The sequence below is a fragment of the Cloeon dipterum genome, chromosome 4, assembly GCF_949628265.1.
Source record: "Cloeon dipterum chromosome 4, ieCloDipt1.1, whole genome shotgun sequence".
NCBI lineage: Eukaryota > Metazoa > Arthropoda > Insecta > Ephemeroptera > Baetidae > Cloeon > Cloeon dipterum.
This window is the reverse complement of record NC_088789.1, coordinates 25,562,755-25,581,185: the sequence shown is the minus strand read 5'-3', so window position 1 is coordinate 25,581,185 and position 18,431 is coordinate 25,562,755. Positions and strand designations below refer to the sequence as shown.

The following is an 18,431-nucleotide window of genomic DNA, read 5'->3' as shown; positions in this document are numbered from 1 at the left end:
CTCAAAGACCTTTTTCCATATTTATTTCGCCGCATTTTATATAACGACCGTGAAATTCTTCTCCGTCCGTATAATATACGAAATATATTTTTTTGACGGAAATCTGGCCGGATGAAAAATGTTTTTAATTTTCCCAAAATCGGATTAGCAAAACGTGTGCACGCACGCAGGTCGCGGTAAAATGGTTTTGCTTGCAGAGAAAAATATGCTCCACTTGAGTCTGACGTGCTTATTTATAGCTCTCCCCACTGAACATGAACCGAGGTAATTTTTTGCTTGCATTTTTTAAATGACCCCTTTTCTGAGCTCTTCTTAGAAAAAAATAAATAAAACACGATCATGTTTCTTTTTCTCGCATATTTCAATTATAATTGACTTATGACTTAAGTCGAGGGTGGTTCCTTCAGTAATTATTTGCATTAATTTGAGACTTTTTTAATAAAAAATGTAATTTCTCTTGAAAAGTAATTTAAATTAGTTATATAATTAATCTAAATATTGTATTTGAATTTTACTTTTAAAAATACATTGAATGGAAAAGGCCAGATTGAGTTTTATTTAAAATAATTAAGAATTTGGAGAAAGTGGTCATTTTTTAAAAACTTCATGATTGCAATAATTATCCTATCTCAAAATTCAACAATATTTTGAAGAAATTAACCACACACTTCCAGCTGATAATTACAAATTCAACCAAAAACTTATTTTCCTGTAACCAAAGCAATTTCTCTATTCCTCTCTGGATTAGTCATTATTTCATCAGCAAACTTTCGACTGTCATAATCCAAATTCGGGCTTATCTGCCCAAGAGCTCTATTAGGAAAGTATGCAAGTGGGCGTCTGCCCAAACAGAAATCACTTTCACTACCGCTCGGCAAGAAAGAGGCTCTGCTTTGCTCTGCAATACGCGCGCATCGAATGAAAATAATTCATATGCAAATGCGCAGAGACGGCCGGCCGCGCGACGCCGGCAGCACTGGAAACCAGTCTTTTTTCACCCTTTTGCTCGATTTTCCTCGCACATGCATGCAAAGTACTCAAGGTTTGCACGCGTGTGGATATTAAGAAAACACGTTTCGGCTTCGAATGTATTTTTTATGTTGCATCGGCAGGAAGAGCGAGCGCATTTTTGTCCGTCTCGCGCGTCTCTCTCTCTCTCGCTCGCTGCATCTCGGCCTGAATTATGGATTACAAACACACCTACAGCGTTGACGTAACGTGTTCCGAACGGCTACCTGAACTTGGCAGGTATATAGTGAAACAAAAAGTTTATCTCCGGTGATTTCACGGTCAAGGAACCCGAAGCCACAGAAAGTTCCGAGTCGCCTGGGGAAAACGATAAATGTGTATTCATGCTGAGCAGTTTTCATGAAGAAAATTGTTTTACGTTTACAATGTTATACAAATAATCGGACTCTTTAGAATTGTAAAGATCTCCAAGGTTGAGGTTTTAGTAGCTTGGTAATAAGTTATAAAGCTTACGAGGCAGGCTAGTTCGTACTTTACGAGACCTAGCTGATCTAAAACAGGTTGAAAATTTGCTTCAAGGTAAAAATTATACAATTTCTTTGGAAGGATTCGATTCGTATCGCTAAGTAGATTCCAAACATGTCCAGGTTTTTTTTTAATCCAACCACCTTTTAAAATTTAGACGCGGATTTATCGAAAATTGTCATCCGCTTATCAAATTGTGGTGACTAAACGCCATATTTTTCGAATTAAATGTGTTGCGTTTTCCGTCGACGAGATGCGCCAGATAAAAATTTGCAAAACAGAGAGTGAAAAAAGGCGGTCGCGCCTGTTGAATTTATGCACGAGTTGGCGAAGCAAGAAAGAGTGAAGCCGTGCCGTAATTAAGGATGGAAATTCTTCTTGAAAGGTGGAGGGACGGGACGCGCGCTCGCGCGGAGAGGGGCTCCATCCAGCCAGCCAGGGGTCAAGGCAGGCCAACGCTCTGCACCGTCTTTTAGCACCATGTGCACGCCAAACGCCGGCCGGCCGTCCGGCCGCCAGGGCCCGCCCTCCCCGCGATCTCTAATTAATTTTATGAAGTGCTGGAATGCCGATTTTCTTATCTGCCAGAAAATTAATAAGCAGCCGCGCTTCTGTTTCCGACGCTCTGGTTTTTTTTCTTCTAAATTTGATTGACGTGGAACAACTTTCCGATATTATCACAACAAGAGGAGATTATGGGCCACTTGGAGCTCAAGTTTTTCCTCCTGAGGCAGTTAATAACAAGATTTTTTTAGATAACGCTGTCGAGATTTTAAACTGGATTCTAGGAAAAAACGTTGATGCACGCTTTTTCAAATTAAACGTTCAAAAAAAGATTCAATTTTAATCTGATTTAGGACATGGCAGAGTTATACACAGCAAAATAAGAAAAGCCCTCGTAATTCACACACCATTTAATACAGATCTCTACAAGAGAAACTTCAATCAGCCACAACATCTTGTTTTTTCTGTTATTGTTTCGTTGTTGAGTTTGAATTATGAGTTTTTAATTATTTTGACACAATTCTAAACCGTATTTTTTCTGAATTTGTTACAAAACCAATTGATTGTTAATGTCGCCATGGTTTTACCAAAAACTCGGAGAAATATTCGAATTTCCCGCGGACTTTTAGTTAATTCTACGCCCTTTTTTCAAGTAATTTGAAACCACACCCATTCACACGCTCCCATTTTAAATTCCCGCAAGCTACGCCCCCTCGAAAGGTCACTTTTAGGAGCGAATCGAGTGCGGACGTGTATTTTAGGAGCGAATCATGAGTGAAAAATGTTCAAAACATGCCCAAATCAGCGGGGTCCAGATATGCGATAAAATTGGTTCCCACTGCGCAGATCCAAGATGGCGTCTGAATGTGGGAAACAAAAAGCTCTCTTTGGATGCCGTACGAGTGTCAAGAGTTTGTTTTTTTCGATCCAAAAGACACAATTAATGCAAATTGTGTCACAATATTGACCAAAACTTGGTTCGTTTTGCGCATTTTACGTGACCGTTTTTTCGCGCCATACTCCACTGGACGCCGTACCTGCGCGTCGCACTAATCTGGCCCCCGCTGATCGACATTTTCCAAAATTTCTTTTCAAACGCGTACAAACAACCTCATGTTTTTAACAGTCACAATGAAACCCACGAAATATAAACAAGGGCAAAAAATGCTTAGAATTTTCAAATTTAGGAAACTAATTATTTACCACTGATCATCCTCTAAAATAGAATATTTTAACAAATACAAAAAATGCTGTGAGTTTGGTAAATTTCAAGGTCAAAATGGCTGGATGTATCTGCTTTGAACCGAAGTTTGATGCAAAACAGCATAAAAATGTAATAAATGAATTTTAAATAGTCCTGTCTATGCGCGGCCTTAATGGCCCCTCTAGCTATTGCTGAGACTCTTATAGAAAATTAAGGCCGCGCAGCTTCGCTATTTATCTTTCCTCGATGGAAATTTGCAAAATTGCCTTCCGACGCCAGGCAAACAACAAACAGCAAAACAGAGGCGCCTCTCTCCCCGCTTCTCCGCAGACGAGTTATGTCATAAAAACAGTCTAGCAATTAAAACTAAATTTCGCTTTCCATATGAAAAAAAAACACACGCCGTCGCCGCCGAGTCAATTAGGAAGCGGATCTATTTCTCGGTCCTTTTTTCTCGCGTTTGCAAAGAAGCGAGTCACGTCCCGATGGAGGGTTTATTTATTATTATTACTGTGATTCCGTTAATTTGAGTAGTCGGTGCGCTCACTCGTGCCAGCTGCATCTCGGAATTTCGCTTTTCAAGGCAGTCTCGTCACGCCTGCACCCGAGAATCGCATTCCGGGAATGCGGATTTGAGCGAGTTAATTGGTCTTCACTTACAGACAGCATACTAGAGGAAATGGTGGCCTTCGAAAAGTTCATAAAACTGTACGGCATGAGGTGTCGATGTCGATAAAATCGTTTCTAGCTATTTTCTATGTCTGAAAATTGCTCCTCAGGTTCAAGAGGCTGAAGGTCGACAACATAGCAATCACCTTTTCCAGGATTTGGTGAATAAAAATTTTCACAACGCCCCTTTCCATGTAAATGACAAACATTTTTATGTCTTTTTCATAAATAAATAAAACCTTGTTGTGTTGTATAGAGATATTAACTCGTATAAACATATACAATCTCATTTAGATATGGATTAAACAGCAAGCAAACACTCCTCCTCGGCAATCGCTCCATTCATAATAATTATATTGCACTCGGTTCGGCAGGCCATTAAAAATGCAAATCTATTCATTAGTGTCGTGTTTCACGAGGCGTGTGTGCTGACTGCAAGAGTATAATAATTACCGCCTCGTTATCCTTTATACACACACAACATCAAGATCGACGGCGATTCCCACACTCGCGCTACATTATATTCTCGATGGCCGGAAAAGCGCTCCGAGGGCAAAATCGTCCGATTTACGACTCAATCATTTTCGAGAGGGCCGCTTTATGTGCTTTTATGGTCGACGAGCGGAAAATTCCTGCTAGAAAAGGCCGACCGGAAGATTCATGCGTGTGATGCTCCATTTATGCGGATATTTTGAATCACGACGCACCTGCCGAACCGTCTGGCGCACTTTCGCCGACTTGGATCAATACTCGCTCATGTGCTAATTGCCGGCTGTGTTTGCTTTTCGGCTCGCGTCGTAAATATCTCGCGAATCAACTGTGGCAGACGGCAAAGGAAAGTGATATCACGGTTTTGGCGGTGTCGAGATAACCTGACAAAATTTCATCAATCAGGCTTAACTTACAGAGAAATTAACAAACCAAATTTTCATTTTTGCTGGTTTTACAGGAAAATTTTGGCAAAATTTGAGACTGAAGCAATGCAATTTAAAAGTTAAGGTATGCGTTGATCTTCTTTCATCAAGCCCGATCGAATGAGCGCCGAATTTGATGTTAAAAGTCACCATAGGATTATTTTATTTTTTGGGGGGTTTTCATGATTTTGAAAAACTTTAAAATTCCGGAATGCCCCTCAAAAGTGATTTCAGGGTACCTGAGAATTTGTTTAAAAATTTCAAGGAGGTATTTGGCTTCGTTATTAAGAAATTATATTATGAATTCCAAAAACACGTATTTTTTCATTTTTGCAAATTTTGTGAACGCCAAATCTCGGATTCTAACCGTCAGAAATGCCAAAACTGAACACCGTTCGACTTGGCTTGACTTCCCCTGGCGAGCTGACTGGTTTTTGGGGTGCTCACTACTCACCCCTCAACCCCTATTGGCCATAATTTCAACCCCCGAGTCAAAAAGTGAATATTTTAAATCGACGTGATTTTTTGTTCTTTTATAAATAGTATTGAAAATTTGACATATGGGATAATTTAACCCCTTTTTGAATGGAAATCCCCGTGAGAGCCTGGAAAGCTCACAACTATTTATTGGTCATTTTCTTCTAATTTCATGCATCGTAAGCTCCTCGATATTTTTCTGAAGCGAAATAGCAATGAAAGTAAATAACCGCATTTCCCCCAGCAGTTGAGTGTCTTTGGTCTTTACCTAGATATGAATCTCCGAGGATTTCTGCTTCGCGGCACTGGCGGAAAATCTCCATTCCTCTCGGGGCTATCAGACGATTTTGCCTGCCAGCCGAGCCAACTCTGCTTTTTGCGCTCATCATTCAGCTCAGCTGCGGCCAGAACATAAAATATGGTTCCGCTCCGCGAGTTGCGGCGGCAATAAAAATATCATTACACGATAGACGCGCGGTGCAAGCAGGAATAAAACTTTTTCGGCCGATTTCCGACAGATAAATCAGCCGTGAGATTTTTGAGCCCGGCAAAAAGGCGCAATTTAAATTGTCGTTATCTAATCCTGCTCTTGCGGTGCCGAGGAGAGAGAGAGAGAGAGAGAGAGAGAGAGAGAGAGAGAGAGAGAGAGAGAGAGAGAGAAATAATAATAAATTTGGTCGGTGAAAAAATAACGACCTGCTGATCCGCTTCGCCCAACCGCCTCGACAAGGAAAATTACTAAAAGCATCATCAATCATGTGTTTGAAACTCAGCTCGGTTTTTTTTTTTTTTTTTGCTCAAAATTCATCTCAGGAATGCTAAATAGCCACCTCGGAATTGGAAAATAATTGCTCCGTGAGTGAGTTACTTTTGGCTATAGCTACAAATTCATAAAATGGATTATTAAAATTCAAAAATATTAGGTAATATAGATCATTAATCATTAAAAAAATATACCTTCGTTGAAAATAAATTTTTTCAAAGCAATTTCGATACATTTACAGAAGCTTTAAATTTATAAAAAAGGATTTGATTTAAAATGGAAAATCTTAGCCCTGTATTAAACTAAACAAACTAAAATTATAACTCAATTACTCTCAACAGTTTTTAAAAATTTTTAAACCAAAGTTAGTAAAAAAATGAATTGGATTCGCCAATTTCATAAAATTCTTTGTTAACACAGGAATAACAATTTTATAAATAAGTGGAAAAGTAAGACTTCCTCTCGGTCTAAATTTTGGCAATCGCGTTGCGGCGTCTTCCTCTCATCTGAGTGTGTGTGTCGGCAGGAATGTGGCCTTGCCGGCGGTGTTTGGTAAAAAAATAAGCGTCGGTGAGGCACCTGCCCGTCCGTGTCAGTCGGGACCAACTGACTCCGAGAGTGAGTTCGAGAGGAAAGGCTGGAAACCGGCGGGCGCACACATCGCGGCTGCCCCCACGCCTTTACGGCCGTTTGATGATGACTCCAATCGCCAGCCGCACACATCGCCGCGCTCCATGATTTATTGGCGGATCCGGGAAAAACGGCTGCCTGAATTATCTTGCAAATCACGGCTAACCAGCGGCGGCGTGCAGGAATTCCAGAGGCACGATTCATATTTTAATATTTTGTTCCAAGCAACGCAGATAATGCATTCAATTTTTTTATCATGAGAGATTCTAAGAAAATGAGATTTTAAAAAAATAAAAATGTTTGAAAAACTAACAAACGACATCTACATTTTATTTTATTTTATAGATTTCAATATTTTGAGCCACAGGGTCAAGTTAGTGCAGTCCTGAAGGTTCTAAATGACCTCAAAAGGCTCCATTTACGTCCTGCTAGTGTGCCAAACTAAGTTAAACACAAATAATAAATCAAATTCATCGATATTTGGTGAATTTTTATTTTTAGGATAAAGCTTCTCAGGTCTAAGAGCCAGAATTCAAACTTCAAACCGGTAGTGCAGCGGAACTGCACCTAAAAATTTGGTGTGCTTGTGCAGAATTTTCCGAGAGAAAAAATCGGAATATGTATCATAAAAACAACTATTTTTTTAATTAATTGAGGTTCACGATTATATTTTTGGAGCACAAAACGTTCAAATCGATTTGGCCTTCACATTTCCAATTAAAGGAAAAAAATTAATATTTTCAGCATTTTCATTTTTTTACCTTTGGAATAGAATTAAAGTGGAATGATACAGGGCAACAATTGAAAACTATTTGAATTGTTGGATGCCATAAACAATTTGTTCAACAATTTGTAATAATAAAAACGGCCCTTCCTACAGTAAAAATTCAAGTTTTGCCAATTTTCTTCAAAATTTACTGAGCTTGAACATATTTTTTTGGCATATTCCGATTCCTCTTGTCGAGATCTGTCCAACGGTGTATTCCACTTATTGGGGAAACTCTTGGTTTTGAAATTAAATCGGATTTCAAGTAAGGAGACAGCCATTACCATTTGAAAAGCACGCTAACTTTCCAGTCAATTTTCTCAAAAAATTACAGTGCTTCTTAGGTCAATTTAGGTTTTAACTGAATCCTAAAGGACAAGTTTATGCATTGGCAACAAGCATTTTCCAGGCTTTTGCGGTATCATTCCTCTTTTTAAAATAAATTTAATATTGCGCACGTAAATTTACGCAACGAGGTGAATCGTGTTTCGGCCTTTTTTTATTCCCAACGAATCAGTTATTCAAAGTAACGGCGTGGTTTTGCTGAGTGCCCCTTTAATCGCGGCTGGCGGCACGCACGGGTGTCGCGCAGCGCTGCCTACCGTGGCAGGCGCGCGAGGAGCGCGAACCGTCCGCGAGAGGCGTTTGCTCGCGTTTCCGATGCAGCCGTAAACTCGCGTTTTACAGTCGCCTTTGACCGCTCCCAAGGTGCGAATTCCGCGTAAACCGCGCGCCGCGTTCGTAAAAACGACAGGCTGGCTTTATGCGTCGCCACTTTACAGCGCTGCAAACTTCGACTTTTCAATTACATTTGGCCAGAGCCACGAGTCGCGCTCCACCCAATCTCCAGAGTGTTGCATTTCATATGTTGATGGCCTCGGCGAGTGAGTGTCACTCTCTCGTGCAAATGTCCGCGACCTGGACGGATTTCGCAATAACGCGTTCAAAATGTAAAGTTGCTTCGGAGAAAAACGTCGACTGTGAGTCACAGTAATTCTTTTGATTCTGACGCAAAATTCGAGTCTTAAATTTGCAGATTATCTTTAAACTGAGAGATTTAAATATATTTTTGGGAGAAAAACATTATACAATTTTCACAGATTGCAACGATAGCTTACAACTTGTCCTAATATGTTAGATTCGATTGTGTGAATTTATTATTATTTTTTTTTGGTTCAGCCAGTTTAAAATCGCAGGCAAAATAAATGGCGAGTTTCAACCCCGAATTCAGTCAAATACCGTGCTATGTTGCTCTCGCATTTATTATAAAAATATCGATTGCTTTGTTGCAGTAATCAATTTTGAATTACGAGGGGGTGGATTACGGCACCGTTTTTTAGGTCGACCTTGAAACACCGTACAATGCTAGCCTTATGCCCAGCGTTGCCATTTTCTGTCCCAAGGTGTATGAAATATTTTGTTTTGTTTAGAATATAAACTCTTAAAAAAATAAAGTTAGCAATGGAGGAGAAATAAGAAAAGCAAAGAAAATAATTTAAGACAAGGCTATCATTTTTTTGCATGATACAAAGGTAAGTTTTTATTATCCAAATAAATTTCTCAAGATTGAATTACTTTAAATTTAACCTTTCGAATAAGAATATTAATTAGAAGCTGGAAATATTTGAGCTATTTTCTTTGCTATCAAGTGAAAGGGCTTTTTATTTCAACCTTTCAATTCGCACAGATAGAATTATTTCCTCCAGCAATGAATTAACATATTTATATCACCTTGAAGTCTCCAGATTATCATTTAAATCTTGTTCTGCGGACAATATACATAGTTTGTCACTCGAATTTTCAATTGTTTGTGTCGTAAATTAAGACTTAACTCACGCTGATGGATGCAATTTATTCATTCACTGTTTAACAAGCCCGTTTGCTACTCTTAAAGAGTGTCAAGGCAATGTCAGAGATAGCAAAAAGTGACTTGAAATATTTAAATAGATCGCCACTTGCTGGTTTTCGCACCTTTCTAGTAGCTTTGGGAACAAATGTCTGCAATTTCAATAAAATACCTCGGTACGGAGAGGCGAAAAGATGGCCACGATTGGGTAGAAGCTCCTCTGTGGCCACTCAGACCCCATTTTATCCGCTTGGCGGTGTTCATATGTATAACCTAAATGGGGTGGTCAGAGCAAAGGGTTCTAAATAAACAAAATAAATCTGCATCCTTTAAAAATATGGGTTTTCGCCACTCCAAAATAAATAACACGTCTGTCCATCAATTATTAATAATTGACAGCAAAAACATACCGCACGTGCACATTAGGGCAGCTTTAAATTATGAACTTCCGGGCGAGCTGGTACAGCGGCGGCGGCGGCGGGGGAGGCTGTGAGCTGCGAGATCGATGCGCGTTGCCGCGACCTACGCTAACAAAGCGTCAAAGTCACTCTGACTAATGCATGTCTTTGCCTCTCGGCACACGTGATTTGGTGAAGGTCGCTTGACTTTTCCTGTTGTTTCGGTCGCTTTTTCACAGGCCCGGCGGCTCTTTCCTTGGGGTTGTTCAAAAGAGGGGTCTTAAATATTTATTTTCCCCGCTGTGGAGGTTTCCAATAAACTTGAGTCAGTGATGAATGGATCTGCTTGAGGATCGTTGGTCCCGATTTTATGACCCAGAATTCCTCTTTTCTAACACTCAAGCAATATTAGATTTTGTTTGTTGTATGTTATCCTATAAAAGTTATCAGCTAACAAGACATGGGAGGAGATAAACCTAACATCTTATCGCGAACTGCAGAACTGCGAAGCATTCCTAAATGCGTCGTTTCTTGAATTTTGTGAAAAATGCAGGCGAGCAGGATTTCGAACTTTTGACAGCTTCATGACGTTATTGGTTTCGTCAGCGAATATAAAAAATTTGGTAAAAAAATGCAAGCTTTTCCAATCGATGAGAAGAAAGCGGGTCAGACGCTCTTGAAGAGGGCCCGAGGGACTTTGCGACGAGGGCATAGGGTGGCCAGTTGCCTCAATACCAAATTTCTGAAGCAATGCAGATACCGAGGAAAAAGTCGATCGCGTGCATATCTCGAGAAAGAGGAGGTTACACAAATTAGTACGATAGTTTGAAAAATGAGCCTGGAAAAGAATTACTATTCTTACATAATATGAAGTATCTGAACAGAAAAATCTACTCTATCGAAACTGTTCAGGCGTCTAATTCTAAAATAATCGCAGCGTAAAATCATGAAAGAATGCACTTTGTTGGGAATGCTTTTTAAAAGTAATATCCATTAAGCGTGTGACGTGTGACTCATTGCGGGAATAAAAACGCCGCAGGAAAATATAAAAGTCGGCATTCTAGCATGAACGTAGCCTCAAAACCATTCATTCATTTTTCATCCCAACTCTGAAAGAGGAGGAACGTGAGCATGTGTTCTTAACACTACTTTGAGAAACGACAACAAAAAAGAAAGAAAGAAAGAAAATATGTCGGAAAAGAGACAAAGAGAGCGGTCCAGAGTATTTGGCCACCCTGGCGAGGGCCTTCCAACGGGCCCCAAGCGGCGGCATCGAGCGGCTGCGTGAGGGTGCCCCCTCCCACCTTCTCTCTCTCTCTCTCTTTCTCTCTTCTGCTTTCTCACTGCGAGCGACGGAGGACGCAGTCAGTGCGCGCGTCGGTCAGCCGACGGAATGGTGCTCGAGTGCCGCCTCCAGGACGCCGTCAACAACAACAACAACAACGATGCGGCGCCGCACCTGTCCGTGTCCCTGTGCTGCATCTGGGAACAGCCGGCCCCGGCAGGAGCGGCGCCGCCCCCACCGCCTCCGGTCACCGTGCGACCGCCGGGCCGGGTCAAACGCAGCCTCGCCGACCGGGCCTCGTGGGCCGGCTTCTCGCAGTCGGCCCGCGGCCGCAGCCACGTGCTTATGGGCACTCAGGTGCTGCCCCGCCAACTCAGGTAGGCGCCCTGTCGCTGGCTTTTATACTAGTAATTGGAACTGTCAAGAGTGCTGTGCAAACAGCGCTGTCGGTTTTGTTTGGACAGCTGGCGATCTTTCGCAAAAATTAGGCTGTCAACTGCGAGTAGAGAAAAATGAGGAACAAAAATAATTAAATTAATGGTTTTATCCGTACCTAAATTAGGTGCGAATAGGGTTTCACGAAAAACGAATCAAATTTTGGCAATTTTCCAATTTAATTTCATCCTTTTCGCACCAAATATTTTGTTTGGGTGTGAGAAAATAGAGAGCAAAAAATACACAAATAGGGAATTTTATTAAATTAAATTAAAATTAGCATCTAATCCTGAGTATAAACTTTACTTTCATAGAAATGAATGATTCAGAGTACGTAAAACTAATAAAAAATCGTGCCAGAGATGCACTCACTCAGTCCGCAATTGAAGTCTACATCTTACTTTAACTGTGTGGGATTTCCCAAGGGCAAAATTATGCAGATTTAAACTCTCGAGTCTGGCTGGTCTTGTTGCACATCTGGAAGCAGAAGGGAATAACGCGTGGGAATTTCTTTGTTCATACTAAAAGTGCAGCCAAACCAAACGACTTCCACTCCTAAATTATTAGGAATTTTAAAGATGAACCTATTTATCACGAAAAAAAAACACTTAAAATTATCATTGATCGTTTAAAACGTATTTTATATTTTAATTTACATGAGAATTTATAAAAAGGAGTTTATGAGGAATTTTTAGGAAGTTCAACTGAAATAGATTATCAAAAATATGATATTTTGAAAACCAAACGAGGAAAACAGACAAAAAAGCATATCATAATTTTTAATAGTGACCTTGTTTGGAATTAACTAAAATTGTTTTTAGTAATTTTAGCACCTGTCTACCAAAGCCTGATAATTTCGAAAACAAAGCTTTAAAAGGGCTTGGTTGTCACTATATTTTGTTTGTTTACTTTCCGCCATTAATAATACCGCGCGTCGGCAGCCTACCTGGCGCTGGAGTGGCATATCATTCAATTAAATTGTCAAAAAGCTAGCTCGCGACGCAACGACAGCTACACTTTTTGATTAAATCTCGCCTTTTTCCCAGAAACTCCATTTCTAATTGCCCGAACTCAAAAGAGGGAAGTGCGGGACGGTCTTCGATTGTGTTCTCGCGGCGGTTTGGTTCAGCGCTTGATCTCTCCTGACGCACTTCCCCGCGCTGTCATTAGGCGCAATTATTTGGACTCGGAAGAAGCCTTTATAATTGCCGGTGGTTCTACTTTATTTTCGGGTCATTATAACACTACCTCTCATTTTCTCTCTCTCTCTTTCTCGCTTCATCCCAAGAGCCGGCGCGTTTGTTTGTTTGTTTGTTTGCTTGCTTTTCCGCTCGAATTCAATTTCTTTTGCTGAGCGCCAGCCGAGAGCTGTGAAATTGCAGCCTTTGTCTCGTTTCCCTGCGCCAAAAGAATTCCTCTCGCAGAAACCTGACACATTTTCGCGCTTTTTATCTCTTAGCCGGCGAGCGAGCGAGTGAACGAGCGTCGTTTACGGTTAAGTGATTATGCGCTAACTGTCGAATTTCCCTCTCGTTTTCTGTTTCGACAATTGCGCGGAATCGACTGCCGGCAGCGAATCCTGTTGCGATTCAATTTGCGGTCGCTCCAGCCGCAAATTTGACACCGAGAATCGGCCACTAGTGTAATATTCGAAATCCTCCGCTGGTTTCGGGAGAAATTGGATACAGGACACATTTTATTCTGCTTATTTCCCTGGGCGCAACAATTGATGGAAGAGGGGGACAGACAAAAAATGCTGATGCCTCGACACAGAAATACAAAAAAAGGAAGCTAGCATATAGGACTTCCACCTCCAATATTTGCCGTTCGACAGATTTAGATTTCGGCATCTGCTCGCTCTTTTTAGCCAGAGGATGTTTTTCTATCATCGCCGCCAATTCCGGATTTATGTCACCGCTTTTACTTTGATTGTGCTGCAGTCAGCCCGCAGCTTCCGTCAGAAATTTGACATGAATACGAATGTGAGAAAAATGCGGCAAATTATTTAACTAAATTCAAAATTTAAATGCAAAAAAAATCATGTAATGCTTAGTGTGCTATATAATCAGGTGTTCAAATAACATGGGACGAACAGTATTTTTATTTAGTGTATTTCCATGTAAGAATGACGCTCTCCATAAGTCAACTTGTGCGGATATTTCGACTTTCATCCTTATATGAAAATTAAAGAATGAAATGAAATTACTGTTGGTGCTGGTGAAGATTACGCAACATTCTTGTTGCCTGCTGATGAACTATCAATTTAAATAAAGTACGGCACATCTATCAAACGGAAATTTCAAAACGCAGGGACAAATTTGAAGCATCCTGATCATTGTTACTCTATGCTTCAAATTGATTTGCTATTGTCCAGTGCCCCTTTTTATTACATAGTTGATTCCAACTCGTTGAAATTTGTTACGCTTTAAAAGACAATGTCCTTGTCATTGAAAAACCAGCTTCAATAACAACTGCAAAGGTTCTGAAAATCTGCACGTTCGCAAATTTGCAGGCATGTAATTATTGCGTACACAAAAGCGGAACTAATTTGTGCTGCGCAAATCCTTTTTACGAGTTTCAGAGCGGCTGCAAATTTTACGCGAGTGCACATTAAATGTACGCGCACGCGGCAATTACGCTCACATACGTTAGCGAAAAAAACTTTCCGCAGTATTAAAATAGCGGATGAGCCAACAGCACTTTTTCGCATAATAATAATGAAACGCACACTTAATTAAAACAATTCTTGATGCTTGGATTATTCCACTCGTGCATCGGTCGCGAGTTGCAATGAATGAAAGTCGTGAATAGAATAGACCTCAACCAGGATTTCGTAATCAATTCCTGGAGAAGCAGGTTGAGAAGGAGTGTTTGTGCCTCTTCACTTACAAAGACTTTGATCTTTACATACAAGGATGCAATTTGCTAGCAATTGCAACTTCAAATTCTGTTCACTAAGTTCCAGGTGATTAGAAATGCCTGAACCTTTCCACGCTGTATACTATAGAATTATAATTATTTTTCAAAAACCGTTGCTAATGACACTCTTTCTTTGTTTTAGGTGAGTGATGGACTCTAAGGTTTCGTCTACAATTTGCTAGGATTAGTTGTAAAAGGTTTCCAACCTTTCATCAAAGAGGTATTTAAAAAGGACTGAAAATTCCACATGAAATGTCAGTTTTTGGAAAAAGGTTTTTCGCGACAGATATATTGCGCTCATTTGATCTTCAAGTGACAACTGGAAGCCCAGGAAAAATAGTCGATCGTTGAAAATAAAGGTTTACAGAAACTCTGTAAAAAAGGTTGCCGTTAAGATTTTTGAACAAATTTGTTTAAAATTGTGTATTCTTTTTAAGCGATGGTCTCTTTATTGTAGACTCGCGATTTATTTCATTAAAAGCGATATTTACCGCATACTTCGTAAAATCAAGTGAAAATTTACTGACAAAACGTTTAATTTTTTAAGAAATTTGGCCAAATCTGAAATTTAAAGAGGAAAAGCCTGGAAAATGTTTGTTGCCAATGCATAAACTCGTCCCTTAGGATTCAGTTAAAGCCTAAATTGACCTAAGAAGCACTGTATTTTTTTGGGAAAATTGGCTGGAACGTTAGCGTGCTTTTCAAATGGTAATGGCTGTCTCCTTGCTTGAAATCCGATTTAATTTCAAAACCAAGAGTTTCCCCAATAAGTGGCATACACCGTTGGACAGATCTCGACGAGAGGAATCGGAATATGCCAAGAAAATATGTTCAAGCACAATAAATGTTGGAGAAAATTGGCAAAATTTGAAATTTTACTGTAGGAAGGTCCTTTTATACTATTGCAAATTGTTGAACAAATTGTTTATGGCACCCAACAATTCAAATAATTTTCAATAGTTGTCCTGTAGCATTCCACTTTAACTGTTCCTCGGTCGTAATTTTACTATTGCACATTGTAGAGATAAATAAACTGTTGCAAAATTTCACAAACAATAAACTCAATGAACTACTCGCTATTACCAACCATGCAAAATATTCCTGTAAAGCTCTGCTTGAAAATTCGCAGACTTTTTCAAACAAAATTCCAACACGCCAGAAAAGAACTCGGCAATCGATTGAAGTTGCCAATTCAACTGGTATAGTGAGCAAGGATGCTATTAATTCTTTCGTTTTACTTGCTGAGGACCCTGATGAATTGTCTGGCAAACAATCTCAGGCCTTCTTAGAGTGGAGATTAGCCCTCCAAAAGTTTTGCCTCTGAAACACGCGCGCACCACAGAGCTCTATATACATATACGCAGCGAATGTATAGCCGGACCGCAACCAACACGTGCATGCTCTCTGGCCGCTTTTAATTATAATTTACTCGCACCCTCTTCACGCTGCTCCCTTGCCGGCTCGCGTGAGTTTTTTGCGCGTTTGATTTAAAGGGCTGCCTGCCGTGAATAATAAATACACAAACACACATATGTGTGTGTGCGAAAGTCGAGAACGACCGCACCGCCGAGTTCAAGTGCCCACTTGTACTTCTTGGCTGCTCCAGAGAGCAGTGTGTAGCTGCTGCTAGGATAAAAATCGATCTCGCCGCCAGCCAGCTCACCCAATTGAAAATTTAATGCGCCCACGATCCCGCTAATTGCCTGCAAAAGCCTCGGCCGTCCACCGGATAGACGTAAGACTTACTTGTTGCTCTCGTGGTGATGAAATCGGAGATGGGACAGTATCAAATTATCTTCAAATTGACCACAAAATAATTACCCATAAAATTAGTGAAGGTTTCATTATAGAAATTAAGCGTTTAACACTTAAATTTGGATAAAAAGCAATAAATAAATGGAATTTGAGGTTCTGGAACCTTCTAGCTGTTTTAAAATTTGTTAATTTACTTAAAAATCTTTTTAAAAATGAGAAAAAGGGTAAAAATTTCCCAGGATGTTTAATTTTTTGAGGATATTGGCTATTGCTAAATCAAGCATTGTCTCCATCCTGTAAAACCACGATTTATTTCACAATTTAGGGAAAATTCAAAACACCATTGGATAGATCGAAGCGAAAAAATCATTTAAATTGTTGATAAATTCAGCAAAAAACTGAAATTTAGCTGTTCCTCGGTCCTGAATTCATTATCGCACGCTGTAGAGATAAACTTTGTCCGAATTTAAATTAAATTTTCACATAATAGAAGCAACGTAAACGTGGAAAGTAATTTCACGAAACCCAAATGAGTTTTTTTTCTCCCTCCTCAGAAATCATATGCTTCTGGAGAAAAATCCTAGCGCACCACCAATTATTTTCCAACGTCGGCGCGGCTCGGGTCGCAGGCTTTGCCCGTTTTTATTTGCGGTCGCGTGCATATAAAAGGCACTCGCTGCGCGGATTTATGATCTCGGGGCAAACACGCATAAAAAACGCGCCTGCACCTACAGCTTCAGCCTTTTCAAAAGTGTCGTCCGCAATCAATCGGTGCTCTGGCTCGACTGCCGCAAAATCCGGCTTTTGGCATCGGCACAATATGCCTCTCGTCGTTTGCAGAAACAAAGCGCCAACAACTGTACATTCGTGGTTCGCAGAACTTCTCTCATTGTGCATAATTTATTGTGCTGATGCGTTGCCAGCTGACGCCACCTCAAAGTCTTCTCAAAAGCCGAATTTGACCTCTGCCTGAACATTTTTCAAAGCTTGAAATGAGTTTTAACGGGGCTTTTGTACTCAAAAAGTGGTGAGCTCCAACGTATTTTGACCAACGATGAAATAAATTATCAATATAATATGTCACAGTTATTTCAAAGTATGGATAAAAGCAACGGCAGTGTGTTTTTTAAATTTGTTCTGATTCTAAAAATGTAAATATTATTGTGACTATAATTATCGGATTTTTGAGTCTAAATTTGAAGAGTTTTATTCTTTGGCGAAATTTCACGTAACCTCGAGATTCATTCACCGCATTATTTGCACTTTCGCTTTGGGCAAAAAGAGTAACTTACCGTTGACATTACGCATTCCTCCGCGCAGCCCGGATCGACTCATTTCGCCTGCTTAAATCGCCTTGAGTCGCTTTTTGTGCTCATACGCAAAAGTTGCCGGCCTTATGCAACGCCAAAAGAGACCAAAACCAGTCCTGAGCCAACAAAGGCGACGACGATGACGACGACACACTTTTCACCGAGTTTATCTCTCTGAAGGATGCGTGGCAATAACAACTTTTTTTCCACTCTCGCCTTTCCACGCACGCACCCCCCGAAAATCACTGCGGGTGCATCATAATATTCGCTGCGGCGGTATGTTATCGGCGGGAATTGCTCATTTCGCGTGATATACGGCCAATTTATGAAAGCGCGCCACGATGCGCCGTTCTCCGCGCGCGAGACGGAATAATATGGTGCAAGGAAATTAGCTCGATTGAAATTCAATGTCGTGCGTGCATGCGTGCTGCGCTGCTGCTCTTTTCGGCCTGCCTTTTTTCCCTTATTCGAAAGTCGAGAAAGAGACGTATTTGGCCCATTGTCACCGTGCATTCATTCTCGATTTACTCAAACGGGACACAGAGAAAGAGTACGTAATTAGGCTTGAAATTTGTACAGAATAGGTTTTTATTTTATCGAGGACATCAATTTCTAAATTTACGTAAAGGGCTTCCAAGAAAAATATCCTTTTCTTAATTTTTATAGATTCCAAATAATTGTTATCTAAAAAACAGTTCATTTACAGTATAACAATGTTATTGTGAAAATGATCATCACTTTGTTTCAATTAACTTTCCCCTTATTGTAGACATGATAAATGTTAAGCATTTCCTTCTGCACTAATATTAAAAAAGATTTCGCATTGGCCAACACAAAATACTTGATTTGTAAACAGCAAAGCAGAAGTAATTGTAAATTTGAAATTCTGGTTTGATTTAATGTGTTCTAATTAATTGTGTAAATTATTTAATTAATTTTTATTTTTAAATTTTCCATATAACCCTTTTAGATTGTTAATTTTTGTAGAGAAAAAGAGTAAAATGGAAAATTTAAAGATAGATTTCAATACTTTAGTTAAATAAATTCAACGACGCTACTAAA

At 40.0% G+C, this 18,431-nt stretch overlaps 1 protein-coding gene across 8 annotated transcripts in view; it reads left to right on the top strand.

The window, feature by feature from the left end:
• kmr (kramer) overlaps positions 1-18,431 on the top strand; it is an 82,068-nt gene that overhangs the window by 27,440 nt on the left and 36,197 nt on the right. Inside the window, exon 1 of one of the 8 annotated variants that reach the window (XM_065490988.1) lies at positions 11,017-11,327. The exons of 6 other annotated variants lie outside the window; for them this stretch is intronic. In XM_065490988.1, the coding sequence (XP_065347060.1) occupies positions 11,059-11,327 (269 nt within the window). In that variant the 5' untranslated portion in view covers positions 11,017-11,058. Of the gene's footprint in view, positions 1-11,016; positions 11,328-14,446; positions 14,525-18,431 lie in introns of those variants that run through there. One more of the 8 variants, XM_065490997.1, reaches the window with a different exon arrangement.